At 37.2% G+C, this 22,661-nt stretch overlaps 1 protein-coding gene across 4 annotated transcripts in view; it reads left to right on the forward strand.

The window, feature by feature from the left end:
* The window catches only part of NEO1 (neogenin 1), a 237,560-nt gene that overhangs the window by 59,925 nt on the left and 154,974 nt on the right, over positions 1–22,661 (forward strand). For all 4 annotated transcript variants that reach the window (XM_069595573.1, XM_069595574.1, XM_069595575.1 and 1 more), the window contains 2 exons: positions 11,797–12,114; positions 19,482–19,757. In XM_069595573.1, the coding sequence (XP_069451674.1) occupies positions 11,797–12,114; positions 19,482–19,757 (594 nt within the window). The remainder of the gene's footprint in view (positions 1–11,796; positions 12,115–19,481; positions 19,758–22,661) is intronic.

A 22,661-nucleotide genomic window follows, 5' to 3' on the forward strand; every position in this document is an offset into this window, starting at 1 on the left:
TCTATGAACAAGATCTATTCAGAGACATCCAACTTCAATTCCAGTCTCCTGTAATCATATTTTTTCCTTCCTAGGTGCATTAACAACTATGTGGATATGTATTAGTATCTCACCTTTCTTAGATAAATATATCTACTTTCTTCCACCTTGCTTTTTCACTTAATTTATTCTAGAGATCACTCCATGGTAGAATATAAAGTTGTTCTGTCCTTTTTCCTGTTTGCCACTGCGTAGTATCTCATTGTGTCAGCGTGCCATGGTTTGGTCAGTGTGTCCGTTGTTGGTATCAGGATTGTTTCCGTGCTGTTACTACAAGTAGTGCTGCGGTGATGAGTCTTGCTTGTACCTGTTTTTGTATTTTGGCCAGTCTGTGGAAGGAGTAGATTCAGAGACAGGGGATTGCTCAATCAAAGGGTGCTACATGTTGCAAACTCCCTTTTCTAGTGGGCATGCCATTTTGCATTCCCATCAGCCTGTTCCATTGCCTGTAGAGTATGTTGAAAACATTTGGGTTTTTGCCATTATGATAGGTGAGAAGTTGTATCTGAGTGTAGTTTTAATTTGCATCCTTCTTATTATGAATGAGGTTAAGCATCTTTTAAAATGATAAAAGGACCATTTCAGTCTAATTCTACATCTGTGTGAAAACAGCATGTAATTATAGTAGTATAGAAAGTCATATTTTACTTCCACAAATGTATTTACAACTAACTACTTGGTTATCATATACATTCATATATGTGGCTTCACTGTGTGTATTTTGGGGCTCATTCTTATCTTTCTGATCCTGTTGGTATCTCTCTTAGATTTTAGAAGTCTTTTTCCTCCCCTTGATTATTTCAATCATAAGTATGTCACCAGGAGATTAATAGACCAGTGAATGAAATATGAATTTGTCTATGATGACATTACAGCTTAGTAATGCAAGCTTGAGTCAACAAATCTAAATTCAGTTTACTTTCATCAGTAAATAATACAGTTGAACAGAAGGATTCTAGAACCTGGTCTACAGACCTTGTAAGACTATCACATGAGTTTTCTGAAACATCTGCTTATTTTGCAACAAGAGGTTTACATGCATGAAGTTGTTTGCAGAAAATAGTTTTGATATTGTAAGACTCATTATTAAGGATTTGTAGTCTTAGGTTATCCTCTTTTGTATATATTTAAGTTGTTAGATTGTCCTGTGGGATTTCATAAATATTGCTTTTGTTAGTAAAGCTGCTGACAGCAAAAGCTTTCAATAAATTATTCATATGCTGTTTGTTTTCTGTGTTCAAGAATTAATGCATCTTTATGCAGGAATTTTTTTAGCTGAACTTGATAACAATTTGTAGACATATGGTGTACAGTACACTTGAATACAAATTGTAATGCCTGTTTTCAGTATGAGGAAAGTAGTCTATTAGTGATCCTTAGAGCAACCTCAGCCCTCCAGAACATAGCTGATTACTGAATAATAATAGAAAAAAGCTTTAAAAAATGTGAAATAATTAAATGTCAGAGAAATTTCTGCTCTTTAAAGATGGGGGCCACTGGATTTTATCTGTTTTCTTTTGTTTACTACCACTGTGTACCTACTGTTCTCTTTGGTTCATTGAGAACGTTAGGTCTTGTTTGACCATCTTCCTCTCCATTTCAAGTTCTGGGTAATTTGTGTGTCTGCTTTGCTTCTTATCTTTTTAATGCCATCTTCAGTACTTTCAGTACGTTAACTTCCTCATCTCCAAAGACTTCTCTTTTATGCCCCTTCAAATATCAGCTTCCATCACTGCATCCTACCCCTTGTCATCACTCAGCAGTGCTGAAATATTGAAATTATAGAACAGTCTCAGGATAGTCTCCTGTCTTTCCAGGTTTCTCACATTAAACTGGCACCATTTTTACCCATATGAGTTCACTCCTGTTTATTTCCCTTTTTTTTTTTTTTTAAATTTTTAGTTTTTTATTTTTTAAATTTTAAAATCTTTAATTCTTACATGCATTCCCAAACATGAACCCCCCTCCCACCTCCCTCCCCAGAACATCTTTCTGGGTCATCCCCATGCACCAGCCCCAAGCATGTTGCATCCTGCGTCAGACATAGACTGGCGATTCAATTCACATGATAGTATACATGTTAGAATGTCATTCTCCCAAATCATCCCACCCTCTCCCTCTCCCTCTGAGTCCAAAAGTCCATTATACACATCTGTGTCTCTTTCCCTGTCTTGCATACAGGGTCATCATTGCCATCTTCCTAAATTCCATATATATGTGTTAGTATACTGTATTGGTGTTTTTCTTTCTGGCTTACTTCACTCTGTATAATCGGCTCCAGTTTCATCCATCTCATCAGAACTGATTCAAATGAATTCTTTTTAACGGCTGAGTAATACTCCATTGTGTATATGTACCACAGCTTTCTTATCCATTCATCTGCTGATGGACATCTAGGTTGTTTCCATGTCCTGGCTATTATAAACAGTGCTGCGATGAACATTGGGGTACATGTGTCTCTTTCAATTCTGGTTTCCTCGGTGTGTATGCCCAGAAGTGGGATTGCTGGGTCATAAGGTAGTTCTATTTGCAATTTTTTAAGGACTCTCCACACTGTTCTCCATAGTGGCTGTACTAGTTTGCATTCCCACCAACAGTGTAGGAGGGTTCCCTTTTCTCCACACCCTCTCCAGCATTTATTGCTTGCAGATTTTTGGATCGCAGCCATTCTGACTGGTGTGAAGTGGTACCTCATTGTGGTTTTGATTTGCATTTCTCTAATAATGAGTGATGTTGAGCATCTTTTCATGTGTTTGTTAGCCATCCGTATGTCTTCTTTGGAGAAATGTCTATTTAGTTCTTTGGCCCATTTTTTGATTGGGTCGTTTATTTTTCTGGAGTTGAGCTGCATAAGCTGCTTGTATATTTTTGAGATTAGTTGTTTGTCAGTTGCTTCATTTGCTATTATTTTCTCCCATTCAGATGGCTGTCTTTTCACCTTGCTTATATTTTCCTTTGTTGTGCAGAAGCTTTTAATTTTAATTAGATCCCATTTGTTTATTTTTGCTTTTATTTCCAGAATTCTGGGAGGTGGATCATAGAGGATCCTGCTGTGATTTATGTCTGAGAGTGTTTTGCCTATGTTCTCCTCTAGGAGTTTTATAGTTTCTGATCTTACATTTAGATCTTTAATCCATTTTGAGTTTATTTTTGTGTGCGGTGTTAGAAAGTGATCTAGTTTCATTCTTTTACAAGTGGTTGACCAGTTTTCCCAGCACCACTTGTTAAAGAGATTGTCTTTACTCCATTGTATATTCTTGCCTCCTTTGTCAAAGATAAGGTGTCCATATGTGTGTGGATTTATCTCTGGGCTTTCTATTTTGTTCCATTGATCTATATGTCTGTCTTTGTGCCAGTACCATACTGTCTTGATGACTGTGGCTTTGTAGTAGAGCCTGAAGTCAGGCAAGTTGATTCCTCCAGCTCCATTCTTCTTTCTCAAGATTGCTTTGGCTATTCGAGGTTTTTTGTATTTCCATACAAAGCTTGAAATTATTTGTTCTAGTTCTGTGAAAAATGTGGCTGGTAGCTTGATAGGGATTGCATTGAATTTGTAAATTGCTTTGGGTAGTATACTCATTTTCACTATATTGATTCTTCCAATCCATGAACATGGTATATTTCTCCATCTATTAGTGTCCTCTTTGATTTCTTTCATCAGTGTTTTATAGTTTTCTATATATAGGTCTTTAGTTTCTTTAGGTAGATATATTCCTAAGTATTTTATTCTTTTCGTTGCAATGGTGAATGGAATTGTTTCCTTAATTTCTTTTTCTACTTTCTCATTATTCGTGTATAGGAATGCAAGGGATTTCTGTGTGTTGATTTTATATCCTGCAACTTTACTATATTCATTGATGAGCTCTAGTAATTTTCTGGTGGAGTCTTTAGGGTTTTCCATGTAGAGGATCATGTCATCTGCAAACAGTGAGAGTTTTACTTCTTCTTTTCCAATTTGGATTCCTTTTATTTCTTTTTCTGCTCTGATTGCTGTGGCCAAAACTTCCTTTTCCTATCTTTCTTAGATTCCATTGACAACCAGTTACTGATACCTTCAACTCTCTATTTCATTGTCACTTTCTACTCATGTGCCTAGGAAAAAATCAGTTTTAAATGTCTAAACTTTCTCTTCCCTTTATTCTCCGCAAAGTCATGTTCTTTGTTCGAACCTCTTTAGATACAGTTACCAACCTTACCTGGGGTCTCAGCGCACTGAGTAATCCAGTTTCCCCTCTCTCTGTGTTCTCTTCCTGACTAAAGCTGCTTCGGGTGTTCACCACTACCTGCAAACACCGTCGTCACATCTCCAGCCTACGCACACCATCGGCAGTTGTTCTCTCCTTATGCTTAAGAGACTGTATGAGCAATTAGCAATGACTCCTATAACCTTAAAGTCTTTCCTACCCAGAGTATCAATTAAGGTGTTTTATTCCAAGCATTACAGATTTTAAGTAACTTGAGCAAAAAAGAAAGTTTATTAGAATGATGTTGGATAGCTTAAAGGATCAGTGGAAAAACTAAAGAACCAAAGTGTCTGCTATATCATTTAGAAAAAAAGGTTATTTTTCTATAAATTATAATTCATCTTGGTTATATAGTTAATTCTGTCTGTTTGAATTTTCCTGAGACATTATGCCTAAGGATATATATGTTGCCTGTTGTACAGTGTCTGATATACTGCAATTGCCTGGACAATCAACAGTCCCGTGGAGTGCTTCACTCTCAGTGTTTTAACATTGCAAAAGCATCTAGGAGTAAGGACTTTTTTTTTTGTAAGGACGTTTTTGTATATAACAGTACCATTAATCCCATCTAAGAAAATTAAAATGAATATTATCTAATATACTAAAAATTTTAATTCACCTGAATATGTCCCAATATGCTATTTGTAAACCAGGACTCAGTAGTAAAAGTTCACTCATTGAATTTTTGTCTCTTTAGTCATTTTTCATACCACTCTTAATACTAAATTTGATCCCTCAGTTAAGGTGGTGATCATTATGTTCGTTATGAAAGTACTTTTCGTTCTTTATAGTTAATGAGTAATTTGTGGATGACACTCTGAAATTGTGTGACTATCCTTTTTTCCAGAAACCTTCACCTAGTAGTTTGAGCAATAATCAATAATGAATTAATTATTACTACAATTTTAAATTAAGTTTCTAAAAAGTTTTGTTTTTAAATAGGAGTTTCTGAGTAAGTGTTAAAGAGAAGATGTTGATAGTTTAAATTCCGTAATTTTTACTATTTGGATATGGTAGACTGGTTGTTCGTATTTGACAGCCAGAAAGAGCTTTGCTTTGATTCCTCACATCTTCTGTCACAATTCATAATCTTTTACTCTTTGCAGAAACAGTGCAACTTTTTTTTTGAGAAAGAACTTGCTTGTTTGCTGAAAAAGAATATTAGTGAAGAGTAACATAGTCCATTGCAGTACTGACCAGTAGAAATGCAGTGTAAGCCATGTACATAATTAAAATTTTTAATGTGCCAATTTCCGTGTACCATACCACATTAGAAAACCAAAAAGAAACAAGTGAAATTAATTTTAAGATATTTTATTTAAATATATCCCAAATATTTAAACATGTAATCAGTACAAAGTTATTGAGATATTTTGCGTTCTTTGTGTGTGTGTGTGCACACTAAGTCTTCTAATTTTGGTGTGTATTTTATGTATTTAGAATGTCACATTTCACATTCCCAATAGCCACATGTCACTAAGTGACTACTCTACTGGGCAGTGCCAATATCCAACTGGATATTGGTTTAGTGGTTATGATCTTGGTCACAGGAAAGCCAGACTAACTTGATTCACATTTTGCTTTCTCCATAGGTAGCTTCTAAAAGTGTTAGTTGTTTGTTTCCAGGCGGCTCAGTGATAAAAAATCCGCTTGCCAGTGCAGGAGACGGTTCAGTCCCTGGGTTGGGAAGATCCCCTGGAGAAGGAAATGGCAACCCACCCCAGTATTCTTGCCTGAGAAGCCCTTATGGACAGAGAAGCCTGGTGGGCTACGGTCCCTGGGATCGCAAAAGAGTCGAACATGACTGAGCAACTAATTAACAAACAGAATAGGTAGCTTCATGACTTTGGACATTATTCATTCTCTTTGTGGCTCAGTTTTCTCTTTGTAAATGAGAATAATAATTACTAATACTAGTTTTGGAGAATTGAAAGAATACAAACAAAGCACTAGAGTAATGGCTGGTACATAGTAAGTATTCAGTAAATGTTAACTATTATTATTGTACCTTTAGACTTGGTCCCATAATTACCATTTTTTCATAGAAGTGTCATTGTATTTTTTAGAAATAGGACTAGGTCTTGGATCCCTTGACTTCACTTTTGTATCAGGCTGTTTGTTGCCCTTAGTCTCCTTTACCTCCTGTGTGGTGACTTCAATAAGATGAACTAGATTTTCCAGGACACTTTTGCTTTTGAGTATTTAATCCTCTAGTTACTATAATTCATTGAAATGAGTGGGGAAATCCAACTCTGCAAATCGCAGTGAGTTAATAAAAGACTTATTGTTGTGATTTTTTAAAAACCCACAAAAGATTGACAGCTATAGTAACACTGGGTTGATGTATTTCTCTTTGTAAAATCCAAAAATTCCCCTCTATTACAAAAGCCTATGTAGTTGTAGCAGCGAGATAAAATGTTAACATATGGAGTAGAGGTGATCTTGAATATTCATGATAGTTGTATCTGGTTCAGAGTTATTTAGAATGTGTTTTAGTTTACTATCCATTTTTGTATTAGGTCAGAGTAACTGTAGATGATGGCACGGGAAATAGTTAATGAAATTTTACAAAGGACACATCCTTTTTAAAAATTTTGACAATTTACTGTGATAAAACATTTTACAGTCAGAGTACTAGTAAATTTTTAAATATTAGTCATGGTAGAAAAGTGTGAAACATTTAACAAAGTAGTATAGAATTACAGTGTATTGATAAAACTGTCACCGTTCAGATCTTTGGGTTACACCTCAGTGTTAATATTTGCATTATATTATATATCATTGAGCTTATATTTTCTTGTATAATATACAAAAATGGAACTAAAAAATTCTTGTTTAAGAAATTTAGAAGACCTTGGATCAGGTTTTGGGTGAGATGTGTTACTCTAGGACAGTCTTCTGGCCACAAATAACAAAAAGTTGCTTATAAGATGTTTAGATAACTAAACATGAAGATTTATATAGTTAATAAAAGTTCTATTTAGTATAAAATTTTTTATATCTTTCTCATCTAGCAGAATGAAAAATTCAGATTTTCCCTTAATTTTGAGCTGAAATACAAGTATTGCTAATATTGTTGGCATGTTAACTATTATTAATATACCTTTCCTAAGAATTAGAGGATTTTCAGGTAGTTGTTCAAAGCATTGGTGATATTGTTTGCAGGTTATCAGATTGTACCTAGTCTTCTTGCTGATCACATAGAAAGTTATGAAATATTAATGTTCTTTATTTATGACACTTTGAAAAGTGATAATAAAACATTTTACAAAGGACAGATTTGAAATCATCTGAATATAAAATTTTTAAGAATGAGGCTGATCTTAAACAGTGGAAATCTGATGTTATGCAAAGTCACTAAGGATCACTAATATTTAATTTCATCTTGGCACACCCACCCTTCAAACCTGTAGAGTTCTGAAAAGGATACAAACAAAACACAAAGCAAACCAAGGTACAAAGGGCAAGAAGCACTGACAAACCAGAGGTCATTTTAATACTCTTCTGTAGTCTAGCCTTCTAGTTGGGAAGATAGGCCTTAAAAACAAAGTTAATTGCTGAGAAGAGCACATACAGGGCAGGATAAAAGACTTTTTCAGAGAGAGTTGTCAGGGAAGGCCTCTGTAGAAGTGACAGTTGGGTTGAAACATGAAGAATGAGAAGCTAGACCTGTGATATGAGTGGTTGTGGAGCAAGTGTTCAGGCAGAGGGGAGAGCAAGTGCAAAGACTTTAGTATGGGAGAGAAAATGGCTTGTTCAGGAAACTAAATTATGTGGCCCGAGTTTACTGAGTTAGAGTGTGATATAAGATTAGGTTGCAAAAAAACAGGAAGCAGATTCTATAGACTTTTTGAATGCCTTGGTAATGAATTTGGATTTTACATTAGCTGTAATAGGGAGCTGTTGAAAGATTAGGCAGAGAAGAAAGATGACCAGACTTGAGTTTTAAGATCTCTTCATGTTATTTTATACATAATTGTAAAAATGTGATTAAAAATAAAAAAGTCCATATTTTATGCATAACAATTTCTAAAATGTGACTGGTGAACACAGAGTTGCTAGATGTTAGCAGTTTGGGGGAAAATAGTGTAGGCTTTTAGACTATGAATAGTTACTATTAATTGAGGACCTGTTACGTGCCAAGCAGAGCATCTCTGATAGCTCAGTTGGTAAAGAATCCTCCTACAACACAGGAGACCCCGGTTCGATTCCTAAGTAAGGAAGATCTGCTGGAGAAGGGATAGGCTACCCACTCCAGTAGTTTGGGGCTTCCCTTGTGGCTCAGCTGGTAAAGAATCCAGTAAAGAATCTGCCCGCAATGTGGGAGACCTGGGTTCAATCCCTGAGTTGGGAAGATTCCCTGGAGAAGGGAAAGACTACCCACTCCAGTATTGTGGTCTGGAGAATGCTATAGACTGTAGAGTCCATGGGGCTGCAAAGAGTCGGACATAACTGAGCAACTTTCACTTCACTTCACTTACCTGCCAAGCAGTGAGGTGGATGCTTTTACACTCTTCACAGAAATCTACTTAAAAGGAAGCCATATTTTATAGGGGAGAAAATTGTTTTGTAGGGGAATCAGTCCTGAATAATCATTGGAAGGACTGATGCTGAAGCTGCAATACTTTGGCTACCAGGCACGAAGAACTGACTCATTGGAAAAGACTCTGATGCTGGGAAGGATTGAAGGCAGGAGGAGAAGGGGACGACAAAGGAGATGGTTGGATGGCATCACCGACTCAATGGACACGAGTTTGAGCAGGCTGCAGGAGTTAATGATGGACAGGGAAGCCTGGTGTGCTGCAGTCCATGGGGTTGCAAAGAATTGGACACAACTGAGCAACTGAACTGAGGGGAGAAGCAATTATTTTATAAGGGAGAAAGTTTTGAATACAGAAAGAAATTAGCCCCTCAGAGCTAGGATTTGCAACCATGTCTACCTGACTGCGTTTTACCAAAGTTTTTTCCCACTTGGCTGTTTTTGCTAGGGGAGGGAGAAGGGAAGAAGGTTTAAGACTGCAGAAAAGGAAAGTGCTCTTACTATAATAAATTTTTATTGAATAAAGTCACATATTTTTCATTTTGAAACGTGATTGGAAAGGTAGATGCTGTAAATTAGAACAATCAAATTGAATTTCTGTATTAGGATATTATGATGTTGAAAATTTCTGATCCAGCTTTGCTAATAAGTGGACATTTGTTTTTTAAATGATATATCTGTACCGTAAAAGTTTTTCAAAACAATGTGTTTATCAGTTAAAATCATCCATGTAATATTAACAACTAGCCACTTATCTAATTTGAAATTCCCAGGAAAGGAGTTCTGCGTACTTAACAGATTCAGTTTTTGGAGGAGTTAGCTGTACAGGGCTGAGAGGGGACATTGATTGCTGTCTAGCAAAACGGGATAGAAAACATTTGTTAATGCTTGAGTGTTGCCTGTTCTTAATAGATAACATTAATGTATTTGGTTGAGCCCTTAGAATGTTGAATTGCTTGAACTGACTTTTAAATGTTTTAATTATAAATTGAGAACCAGAAAGAAGAGAACCTGAACTCTATGGTGATAGTGAACTCTGAGAGCTCCTTCATCAGGAAGGGTAAAATATGGGATTAAGGACTGACTAGATGGAATAGGATGATCAAAAGTAATGTTAAAGAGTAAAAGAAATATGAAGTCCATAAAGAGCGAAGAGATAATTTTCCTAGGGTAACACTGTACAGAGTACTTATATTTGTAGGTGTATAAAAATGTTTGCTTATCCTTCTGTTCCATATTCCTGCTACTATCAATAACTTTGAACTTCTTTAGGCAACAAGACGGCTAGATATCTTTTTATTTCTGCCAGTATTCATGTCCTATGTGGTTTTTTTTTTTTTTTAACTCTGGGTGCGATACAATTTAAGAATAATTATTGGTCACATAATTAAAGTGTGCAGTGAGTGTTATGATTTGTTGATATTTGTGGGTAGGGGCATTTCAGCTGAAATGAATCTCTTGTGGATATTTTCCTTTCATAAGATGGAATTCCATCAAGAAGTGTGAAATATTCTATCAAAAAGTGAGGAATAGTCTATCAAGAAGTGAGAGCTATTCCATTAAGAAGTGAGAAATTTGCAGAGACTTGGGAGCATAGAAGAGATCAGATAGGATCATTAAACCTATTTCAGAATAATGTGTATGGTGACTCTGGTTATAGTAAACTAAAATTAAACGAACAAGTGGATAGGGACTCAGAACCCTGGTGAGAAGTATAGGACGGTTTTTTTACAAAGTCAGCTGAGAAATGGGTGTCTGATAACACTCCTGCTGTGACAAAGGAAGAGTGGTTAGAGACAGTGGTGGTGGATCTTTTGGAAAATAATCCTCTGTCCTCAACAAAGGATTAATCACCACCAACAATAGAAAATTTGTTATTAAAAGGATGACAAGGATGCATAAGCAATTGTTCATATTTTTAAAAGTAAATAATACAGAAATCCATGAACTGAAAACCCTTCTCCCCATATGCTCTCCATCAGCAGCTCAATCCCACTACTCTCCCCAAGAGAAAACTCTGTTGACTGTTTAGTATTTATTTTTCCAGACTTCTTCTATATTTATATTTAAATATATGCACATGGACATATATAGTCATGTGTACATATGTTTTAATATAAGTGGGACATCCTGTACACATTTTAAAACTTGAATGTTTTTTATTTAGAAAATATATGCATTTTGACAATCATTAAATCTCACTATATGAACATACCCTAGACTTTTCATAGTGTTGCCTTCTAGGCACACTATGTATATGGAGATGAAAGTAGCTTTATTTCTGCTTAAAGAAACAATGAAACCACAAAAGTAGTAGCACAAAACAAAGCTAAATTTTTTAAAATAATCTTAGGACAAAGAAAACCTTTTAAAATACAACAGGCTTACTTTTAGGTAGTTAAAATGTATTAACTAAAAATCAAAGTAGAAAAAAGAACATTTATAAAACATAGTTATCTATGTCCAAAGATTGGTTTTAGTCAATAGGATGAATAATCCACTAGAAAAATGGAGACAGTATCTGTATAGTGAATTTATGAAAGAAATACAGCCAGTAAACATAGAAGAAATACCTTATTACCAAAGAATCATTTCAATTTTCTGCCTCTTTTACATTCTGTAGAAAATTTCACTTTTTGAATATTAGAATTTTAAATATTTCTAGATCTCATTTTAGGGTTTATAATAAAACGTCTACTAGATATTCATATCATCTAGCAAGGCTGGATTATTTCCCGTAGCAAGGTCTTTTTCCTAAATGGGTCAAGTTTTGATTTCCTAATAAAAATAGGTTTTATTTATTAGATATGGATATGAATTTATTGAATATTCATAGTAAAATGACTGTATTTTTGTATCATACCTAAAGGAGAAGCCACTTAAAAATAATTTTTGGACATGTTATATTTTCTCACAGAAATAATAGAGAAAAGTTTTGTTTAACTTTGTTCTTTTTCTTTATTATTTTTATAGGATCCAGCATTCGGACATTCACTCCATTTTATTTTTTGGTGGAACCAGTGGATACACTCTCAGTTAGAGGCTCTTCTGTTATATTAAACTGTTCAGCACATTCTGAGCCTTCTCCAAAAATTGAATGGAAAAAAGATGGAACTCTTTTAAACTTAGTGTCAGATGATCGACGCCAGCTTCTCCCAGATGGGTCTTTGTTTATCAGCAGTGTGGTGCATTCCAAACACAATAAACCTGATGAAGGTTATTATCAGTGTGTAGCCACTGTTGAGAGTCTTGGAACTATTGTCAGCAGAACAGCCAAGCTCACAGTAGCAGGTAAGTTTCATTGAATAATTTATTTGTATTTTCAGGTTTTCATAAAGAGTAAATCTTGGTAAAAGTGGTATTATCCTAGAGTTTTCATTAAATTGGTTACAGCAAATACACTCATTTAACAAGTATCAATTGAGCATATACTGTGTATAGGATTATGCTTGGATTTGCTCATTCTGTAGGGAGAAAACTGGAGCACTTTTTTACTTTCTAATGGTTTCAGGGTGTTATCAGAAGTACTGAACCAGGTTTTGTAATCTTTTTAACCTGGAAATGACCAAAGTTGTGTAGGAAAGTTGAGCCACTTTGATTACGAACTTTTATCCTACCCAGCATAATCATTTAGTGTGATTCTATAAAGCCTGTAGTATAGCCAGAGACTTTGTTCTTTATGCCTTAACCAGGAAAATAATATTTAATTGGATTTTTTAAAATCTGTAGGATGTATATATGTGTGTATGTGTGTGTATATATGTGTGTGTGTATATATATACACATATATATATAAAAACACGTATAGGATTCCCAGGTGGCTCAGTGGTAAAGAATCCTCCTGCTATTGCAGGAGATGTAGGTTGGATCCCTGGGTCAGGAAGATCACCTGGAGTAGGAAATAGCAACCTACTGCAGTATTCTTGCCTGTAAAATCCCATGGGCAGAAGAACCTGGTGGTCTACAGTCCTGTAGTCCATGGGGTCGCGGACAGTCAGACACGACTAAGCATGCACGCTCAAGCTATGGTTTTTCCAGTGGTCATGTATGGATGTGAGAGTTGGACTATAAAAAAAAGCTGAGCACAGAAGAACTGATGCTTTTGAACTGTGGTGTTGGAGAAGACTCTTGAGAGTCCGTTGGACTGCAAGGAGATCCAACCAGTCCATCCTAAAGGAGATCAGTCCTGGGTGTTCATCAGAAGGACTGATGCTGAAGCTGAAACTCCAATACTTTGGCCATTTGATGTGGCCATTTGGAAAGACCCCAATGCTGGGAAAGATTGAGGGCAGGAGGAGAAGGGGACGACAGAGGATGAGATGGTTGGATGGCATCACCAACACAATGGACACGGGTTTGGGTGGACTCCGGGAGTTGGTGATGGACAGGGAGGCCTGTTGTACTGCGGTTCATGGGGTCGCAAAGAGTCGGACACAACTGAGCGACTGAACTGAAGCATGCATGCACGCATGCTTGTATGCCTATATATGTGTGTGTGTGTGTATGAATGAAGAGCAGAAAAGTTATAAAGAGAAAAAGGTCACTCCCTTTTAGAGCATTCCTATTTGAAGAATGTTGGAAAGTGTAACAACAGTTAAAGATCAAGAAGAGTAAGCTATGTTTCCTAAAGAGTTGTAGTGGACAAACATTCAGATCATTGTTTCTACACTTGAGAATCAGATGAAATAAGTTCTTGTAAAGGGTCACACTGTACAAAAATTGTTTTATCTTTGGCTTATATTCTCACCTTGGTGAAATGTGAACGTGTGAAAAAAGAGTATGTCTGAGACAGTAGTTTCCTATTTTATTCCCATTCCAGAGTCATGGTCCCCCCTCCCCTGCTCATTCCAGGCTGTATTAATATTTGCTCATTCAATCAGTGTATGACGGCTCTTTTCTTCTTTGGAACCAAATACTCAAAGTTGAATTTGAGTGTGATGTATAGCCACTATAATTATTTCATAATCACAGATTGAGGATTGGGGGAAAAAAAAGAATCAGGCCTCTTGACAATTTGCCTTTTCCTTTTTTTCTTCTCTCTTTTAAAAATCTTTTTTTGCCAGGCTCTTTCCAACTGTTGATAAATAAGTTAGCATTATGACTGACTGCCTCTGTAACTCAAGTTCTTGAACTGGGCTTTTAACCTTGACTCATTCCTCTCAGCTGTCCCCCACGTCCAGTCACCAAATCCACTGAATTCTGCTTCCTAATTTCTCTGTACTTGATTCACAGGCTCCTTCCTGAGGCTACTCCTGGTCATCCCTCGGCACAGCCTAGTAACTACCTGGCATCTTATTTTTCCCCTTCTCTTACCCCATCTCCACTCTGTGGTCAGAGGACTCTTTCTCACCCTTCAGTGACTCTAATGTAAACTGCATCAAGTTAATGGCTGAACTCTTTAACAGGCTTCTTGAGTCCTTTCATGAGCTGGCCTCCACTTCTCCAGCTTCATCTCTTAGCACTCCACCCTTCTTCTGTCCCTGCTCCCTACCACCTCACCACCCTCACCACTTTTAGGCTCTAGCGGATTCGCTTCCCTTTCCTCCTCTGCCTCTGGCCTTTGCTTATGGCTTCCTCACTGCCTATTAATCCTATCCTCTACCTTTTCTTCTCCTCCTTCTCCTCTGGTTCATGCCTCCTTTTAGCTTTCATATCCTTTAGGAAGCATGTTTTTTTAAAATTTTATCCCAATCCTGAACCCCCCTCCCATCTCCCTCCCCATACCATCTCTCTGGGTCATCCCAGTACACCAGCCCCAAGCATCCTGTATCCTGCATCGAACCTAGACTGGCATTTTTGACTTAATATTTAAGTAAACAGGTTATTTTAATACAAAACCAAAATTCTTTTGCTGCCAATAGGATTCTGTAGGAGAGTTTAATATGCTTTTGGTCTGGATATCAGGAGGAAATAGTATCTAAGCTAAGCGATGAATAGAAGTTCTTTTTAATAGTTGCATAGTATCCCTTGTATTTGTATATATTGGGCTTTATCTAAACATTCCCTTTTTGTCGAATACTGTAACATAGTGAACAAACTTTTGTTAATCTTTATGTCTATAGAATAGACTGTTAGAATTTGTAATTCTACTAATAGCTGGATCATAGGGTATACTTTGTGTGTATATGTCATTTAAAAAGATAGCACTGAACTGTTTGGCAGTTTCTCAGAGTATTAACTATAGAATTACCATATGACTGAGCAGTTCTGCTCCTGTGCATTAGGAGACATGAAAAGATATGTCCACATAGAAGTTTGTACATGAATATTTGTAGCAGCATTTTTTGTAATAGTCAGAAAGTGGAAACAGCTTACATGTCTATCAAGTGATGAATGGATAATTACAATGTAGTATATTCATACATGGAATATTATTCAGCAATAATGAGGAATGAAGTGCTGATATATATATATATATATATATATATACACACACACACACACACATATATGTATCCAGTTCAGTTCAGTTGCTCAGTCATGTCCGACTCTTTGCAATCCCAAGAACCACAGCACGCCAGGCCTCCCTGTCTATCACCAACTCCCGGAGTTCACCCAAACCCATGTCCATTGAGTCAGTGATGTCATCTAACCATCTCATCCTCTATTGTCCCCTTCTCCTCCTGCCCTCAATCTTTCCCAGCATCAGGGTCTTTTCAAATGAGTCAGCTGTTCACATCAGGTGGCCAAATATTGGAGTTTCAGCTTCAACATCAGTCCTTTCAATGAACACCCGGGACTGATCTCCTTTAGGATGGACTGGTTGGATCTCCTTGCAGTCCAACGGACTCTCAAGAGTCTTCTCCAACACCACAGTTCAAAAGCATCAATTCTTCAGTGCTCAGCTTTCTTTATAGTCCAACTCTCACATCCATACATGACCACTGGGAAAACCATAGCCTTGACTAGATGGACCTTTGTTTATAAAGTAATGTCTCTGCTTTTTAATATGCTGTCCAGGTTGGTCCTAACTTTCCTTCCAAGGAGCAAGTGTCTTTTAATTTCATGGCTGCAATCACCATCTGCAGTGATTTTGGAGCCCCCCAAAATAAAGTCAGCCACTGTATATAGTAACATGAATAAACCTTAAAAGCAGTGTGATAAGTGAAATAAGTCACTCACAGAAGACCACGTATCATATGACTTCATGTATATGAAATGTCCAGAACAGGCAAATACGTAGAACCAAACAAAAGGTAGATTTGTGGTTTTCTAGGACTGAAGATGGGAGGAATAAGGGCATGGAGTGGGTGGGAAAGGGGTGAGTGTAAGAAATGGGAATGACTGCAAGTGAATAGAAAGTTTCTTTGGGGATGATGAAAGTGTTTTAAAATTAGATTATAGTGATAGTTGCAAAACTGGGCATATACTAAAAACAATTGAATTGTGTACTTTAAATGGTACCTTTTAAGGTATATAAATTGTAGCTCAATTAAACTTTTTTTAGATGCTGCCAAAAAAAGAAAAAAAAAAAAGAATGCTGCTGCATTGCCATTTCAAAAGATTATTGATTAGAGTTCTTTGTTTGCAAGCAATAGAAACTGACTCTGGCCAAGTCAAATAAAGAAGAGGAACTTTTGAAAACCTGCTAAGTTGATAGCTCATAGAATTAAATGTGAGAGGTCATTTTCCCTGGGCTGTCTCATCTCTCCACACCAGAAATGTTTTCTTTGACTGTCTGGGCAGTACTCTAGCTGTGGGTATTTTGTGCCCGAAGGTGGGATGACTGGGTAGTCTAAATACAGACACTGTTAATCCCATCGTGTCAACCTCATATCTCACTCCCACTCTCCTTCTGCAGTCCTCCAGAGGCAGTAGGACAAACTGGTCTCCCACTTGTGAGCACAGGAAGCCGCAGCATTTTCTGCCTTGATATGTCAGTTACGAGTTTCTCCATCTGCTTTCCCTATCCAGAAACTTTTTGAAATCTCTTGTCTGCCAACTCCACATATGTTGTTGTGGGTTTGTATTTTTAAAAACTACTCATTTTCATGAGAGCACAGGAGGGAGAATATTTTGACTTTTTAAAAATAGAACTAACTGGTCCTTGGTTTTATTTGATTCCTTTTTCCTGTTTTATTAGTTTCTGTGTTTATCTTTGTTAATTATTCAAATTTTCTAATTTCTGAAAAGTAGATATTTGGCTAATTATATGTTTATTTTTTACTTCAAAAGTCCTCTTGAAATAAAAAGATAAAAAATTGTAGCAGGGTTAGACACTTTTAAGAGTATTCTATCCATATGGAGTAATTGACCGTCATAGAACAGGAAAAACTGAAAATTATGTTTCTCATAATTTAATTTGTTAGCCTTTAAAGAAACATTTTGTTGCAGCCTGAGCATTTTAAAGTCACTTAATTTTTTTTTTTATACAATTTTTTTTTCCCCTTGGCAAAAACAAGTTTATTGAAGAAAGAATGGAAAGAACACCTTAAGGAAGAGGTGGACCAAGCCAAGAGAGGTTCTGGCCTCATTTTTATATAATTTTTAGAGGTTACTTTCCCTGATAAGCTGAGTTGGTAAAGAACCCACCTGCAATGCAGGAGACCCCGGTTCAATTCCTGCGTCAGGAAGATCTGCTGGAGAAGGGATAGGCTACCCACTCCGGTATTCTTGGGCTTCCCTTGTGGCTCAGCAGTTAAAGAGTCCACCTGCAATGCTGGAGACCTGGGTTCGATCCCTGGGTTGGGAAGATCCCCTGGAGAAGGGAAAGGCTACCCACTCTGGTATTCTGGCCTGGAGAATTCTATGGACTGTAGAGTCCATGGAGTTGCAAAGAGTCAGACCCAACTGAGTGCCTTGCACTTTCACTTCCATTTACAGTTTTTATAAAAATTATTGTCTGTACTCCCGTGTTGTGCAGTACGTCCTTGAGCCTGTCTTACACTCAGTAGTTTGTACCTCCCCCTCCCTTGTGTCACCCCCATGCTTGCCTCCTATAACCACTCATTTGTTCTCTATATCTGTTCCTAACCATTACATTCTGTGGCATCTACAGAGTATTTATGACTGTTTTTTTGGTTAATATTTTATTTTGAAATAATTACTAATTTGTGGAATTGTTGCAAGAATGAAACCAAGAAATCTCATGTATTCTTCACTCTTATTACCCGATTGTTAACATTTTACCACATTTGCCTTATCATCTAATATGTGCTGCTGCTGCTAAGTCACTTCAGTCGTGTCCGACTCTGTGCGACCCCATAGACAGCAGCCCACCAGGCTCTCCCGTCCCTGGGATTCTCCAGGCAAGAACACTGCAGTGGGTTGCCATCTCCTTCTCCAATGCATGAAAGTGAAAAGTGAAAGTGAAGTCGCTCAGTCGTGTTTGACTCTTAGCAACCCCATGGACTGCTGCCCACCAGGCTCCTCCGACCATGGGATTTTCCACGCAAGAGTACTGGAGTGGGGTGCTGTTGCCTTCTCCGCTAATATGTGCATACCCACATAATTTTTTTTCTGACTCATTCAGAGTAATTTGCAAATGTCACCAACCTGAATTCTTTTGTTTATATTTCCTAAAAACAAGAACCTTAGTAAATATCCATCAATATTAGGAAAATAACCTTAATAAAAAATACTATCATTTAATTGATAGGTACAGTTCAGATTTCACTGGTTATCTCAATAATGTTCTTAATAGCAGAAAAAACAAAAGTAAAAACTCTGCCCCATCATCCCTCGTCCTTTCCAGTCCTGGATTGCAAGTTTAGTCCTTAGTCATTCTCTCTTTAGATTTTTACCATCTCAAACCATTATTCAGTTCATCCTTGTCTTATTTTGGATTTTCTAGTTTTCCTCCATGAATGGATTCAGGTTTTGCATTTTGGGGAGGAATGTCACAGAAGTGATGGTGTATTTTTAGTGCATCGTATCAGAAAGCATGTGGTGTTTTGTTTCGTTACTGGTAGTGTTAACTTTTATTACTTGGTTAAGATTGTCTGTACTATGTCTCTCTACTCTAAAGTTAATAAATATTTTGTACTTTTAAGTATTTGGAGAAGATATAATTTGATACTCTATAAACATCCCTAGTCCTCATCCAACTTTCACTTACTAGTTTTAGCATCCATTCTTCCTTCTTTGCTGCATTAATTATCATTATCCCAGAGTTAGCCAGAGGGAACTCCTTTTGATCTGACTTCTGTGTCCTTTGGCTATGTCCATTTTAGTCTTCGGGTACTTACTTACTTTCTGTCACAAGATGTTCCAGACTCATATTTCCTAGAATAGTCCTAGAATCAGCCATTTATCCAAGAAGCATTAGTTCCTTGAGGTAGAGAATAGTATTTTAGTAATCATGATCAGGTCACCATATGTATTCATTGTTACTGGAGTAAGATTGATTCTGGGCTCTTTCTGGACAGGGCTAGGATATATGTGTGTGTGTGTGTACATATTTGTAATAACTATAGGTGAAATGTATATATATATTTGTACCTTGTTTCTTCAACTATGAGGAATCTGACTCCAGTTATTCCTAGTACATTATTTACTTGATCTGTATCCCTGTATGTAGCCAGTTTCCTGACCCACGGACCTTCTTTTTAAACCTGGTTCCACTATACTTGTGGCCAAACAGGCTAACTTGCTCCTAGTTCCGTGACTAAAGTAATATTTAACTACATTTTATTTTTTTCTTTTTTTTTATTGTCTAGGTCTTCCAAGATTTGCCAGCCAGCCAGAGCCTTCTTCAGTTTACACTGGGAACAGTGCAGTTCTGAATTGTGAAGTTAATGCAGATTTGGTCCCATTTGTGAGGTGGGAACAGAACAAACAGCCTCTTCTTCTGGATGATAGAGTAATCAAACTTCCAAGCGGAATGCTAGTTATCAGCAATGCAACTGAAGGAGATGGGGGACTCTATCGATGCATGGTTGAAAGTGGTGGGCCACCAAAGTATAGTGAGGAAGCTGAATTAAAAGTTCTTCCAGGTATTAATTCATTATCAGGATTGATGGTTTTATATTTGTTAATGGGTAAAAATTGTCCTGTTAGAATTTTTTTAAATAAACACGGTTACAGGTGTGGTATGATATATTAATGCCAGCGTAAAGAATTTCAGTTTCTTGCAGGGAGAGAGAAGAAGAAAACATACCAGAAAGATCGTCTCTGGTGAATAGATTGGTCAGTAAATATTTACGAAGCAGTAAAGTACAGTCAGTATCTATGGCATTCTTGGAAAACAAACATTAGTTCTGTGTCTTTTGTCAAACCTCTGTCTTTTTCTTTCTGTCTTTTGTCAAACCTCTTGTCTACCTTTTTCTTTTCTGTCTCCTCCAGTAATATACTTTTTACAGTTCTCATACCTCCTTGTGAAGTTAAATCTTTTTAGTTATAAGAATCACAGACTTACTAAGGCTAGTTCATATAAGGGATGGGCAGAATAGTAACTGTTAATGTAGCAGCTCTAGAGATACTGGTGAGTCAGAGGTCTTCATAATGCTCCCTCATTTTATGTCAGCCTAGCTCTTCTCTCTGTCTTTCCTTCTTTTTCTGGGTTCTCATCCTTGCTGCCCTTACTGGCTTTCCTCATAATCTGTTTTGTGTGTCTTTTCTCAAATGTGTAACTTCTGTTTTCTCATGACGTCCTCTCACTTGTGGCTCATCATAGTCCCTGTAACTTCTTGGTGTTTCATGACCTTTTACCTTCTGTTCTAACTGCTGTATTTCATATTTCTTATATTTCAAATCTAGTTTATGAATATAATTGGACCATTCCTACCTTGTTTGGGCAGTTTATATATATATAATGATTGTATACACTTTTTTTTAGCCCATGGATTGGCTTGCAAAGGGAGGCCAACATTATGAGCAACCACTCTTGAGACACTCAAACCACATGTCACATGTTTGCTCAAAGCCTCCTAATAGTTTCCCATCTCAGAGTAAATGTTAAAAGCCCTTGCACTATAAGGTTTTGTATAATCCTAATGCCACTTCCCTCCCCATCTCTCTTCTTACATCTCATCCCCATCTCTCCCTCACTGTGTGACTGTGGCCACCTGATGTTTTTAGACAACTGCAAACATGCTCTTGCTTTGGGGTCTTTCTGCTTACCATTTCTCTGCCTGGATCCTCTTCCTTCAGATAGCTCTGCTTGACTCTCTGTCTTACCTCTCTGCTCAGATACCATTTATCAGTAAAGCCTTCCTTGACCACTGTTTAAGACAACAGTCTTCCATTTCTGCCCCAGTGCTTTCTCCCCCTGCATTTTACTTGAGAATATATCACCATCTGACACACTATATCTCTTATTTGTTGTCTCTTTCCCCTTATTAATATGTAAGCTCAACTAGGGCAGGGAATTTTGTCTGCTGCCGAGAATGGTAATTGGTACACAGAAGCCAATAAATATACAGATTTGTTTCAATAAAAATTTGAAACTGAAAGTGAAGTCGCTCAGTTGTGTCCGACTCTTTGCGACCCTATGGACTATATGTAGCCTACCAGGCTCCTCCGTCCATGGGATTTTCCAGGCAAGAGTACTGGAATGCGTTGCCATTTCTTTCTCTAGAGGATCTTCCCGACCCAGGGATTGAATCCTGGTCTCCCGCATTATAAGCAGATGCTTTACTGTCTGAGCCACCAGGGAAGTCCTAGTTCAAGGTAGGAAAAGAAAGAACTATTGCTCTATAGCAATGTCTTCCAACCTACTTTCTGACTTGCTTTTATATAGAAGAGGTCTTATTTCATGGCAGACAGAGGTGATATTTTTTCTCTGAATCTGTATCAATCACAAATCCTCCAGACCAGGTTGAGGTAAATAAGTAAGATTCTTGGTGTCAAAAGATGAACCACCATGAAATGTCTGAAACAAAAAATACAGATTGTTTTGTTTACCTAAGGGAGAGCTATGATTGTAAAGCATAGTCATCTTGAATAATGCAGACTGCTAATATCCTATGAAATTTTTTGAAAGACATTGTTCTTGGTTAGGAGACTGGGTCGGGAAGATCCTGTGGAGAAGGAAATGGCAACCAACTCCAATATTCTTGCCTAGAGGATCCCATAGGCAGAGGAGCCTGGCAGGCTACAGTCCATGGGGCCACAAGAGTCAGACATGACAGTGACTAAACCAACAGTCTCCTGTAAAATTTTTTGAAAGACATTGTTCTTAGTGTGTTGGTTAGGAGACTGGGATGGGTTGATGTCAGTAACAGAAACATGTTTTATCGTTGGTTACAGAGATGAGAACAATGTCAGCCTTAGAAGCAAGGCATTCCACCACTGAATGGCTAATAACTTTTAGAGGCATTGGATAAACTCATTGTTTGGCTTTCAAAGCATGTTCACTGAAGAGAGTTATGCTGAACTATTATACAGTATTTGTTATCATGACTACAGAACTGTCATTGATTAGTTACACAAGTTTAAAGCCAGCTCTGGTGGTTGTCACAATGGTTATAGAACATGTTTTCCTAAGAGTTTGGAGCAAAGAATCTCATCTCTGCCTGAGAACAGTCTTTCTTCTCAAAACTTAACAGTAGAAAGATGGTACTGATGAACCTGTTTTCAGGGCAGCAGTGGAGATGCAGACATAGAGAACAGACTTCTGGACAGAGTAGGGGAAGGAGAGAGTGGGATGAATTCAGACAGTAGCATGGAAACATATACGTTACCATATGTAAAACAGATAGCCAGTGGGAAATTGCTTTCTGATGCTGGGAGCTTAGGCTGGTGCTCTATGATACCTAGAAGGGTGGGAGTTGGGAGGAAGATTCAAGAGGCTGGGGACATGGGTATACCTATGGCTTGTTCATGTTAATGTGTGGCAAACACCAACACAATGTTATGAAACCATTATCTTCCAATTAAAAAAAAACAAACTAGAAATA

The sequence above is a fragment of the Ovis canadensis genome, chromosome 7, assembly GCF_042477335.2.
Source record: "Ovis canadensis isolate MfBH-ARS-UI-01 breed Bighorn chromosome 7, ARS-UI_OviCan_v2, whole genome shotgun sequence".
In the NCBI taxonomy this organism is placed as follows: Eukaryota; Metazoa; Chordata; class Mammalia; order Artiodactyla; family Bovidae; genus Ovis; species Ovis canadensis.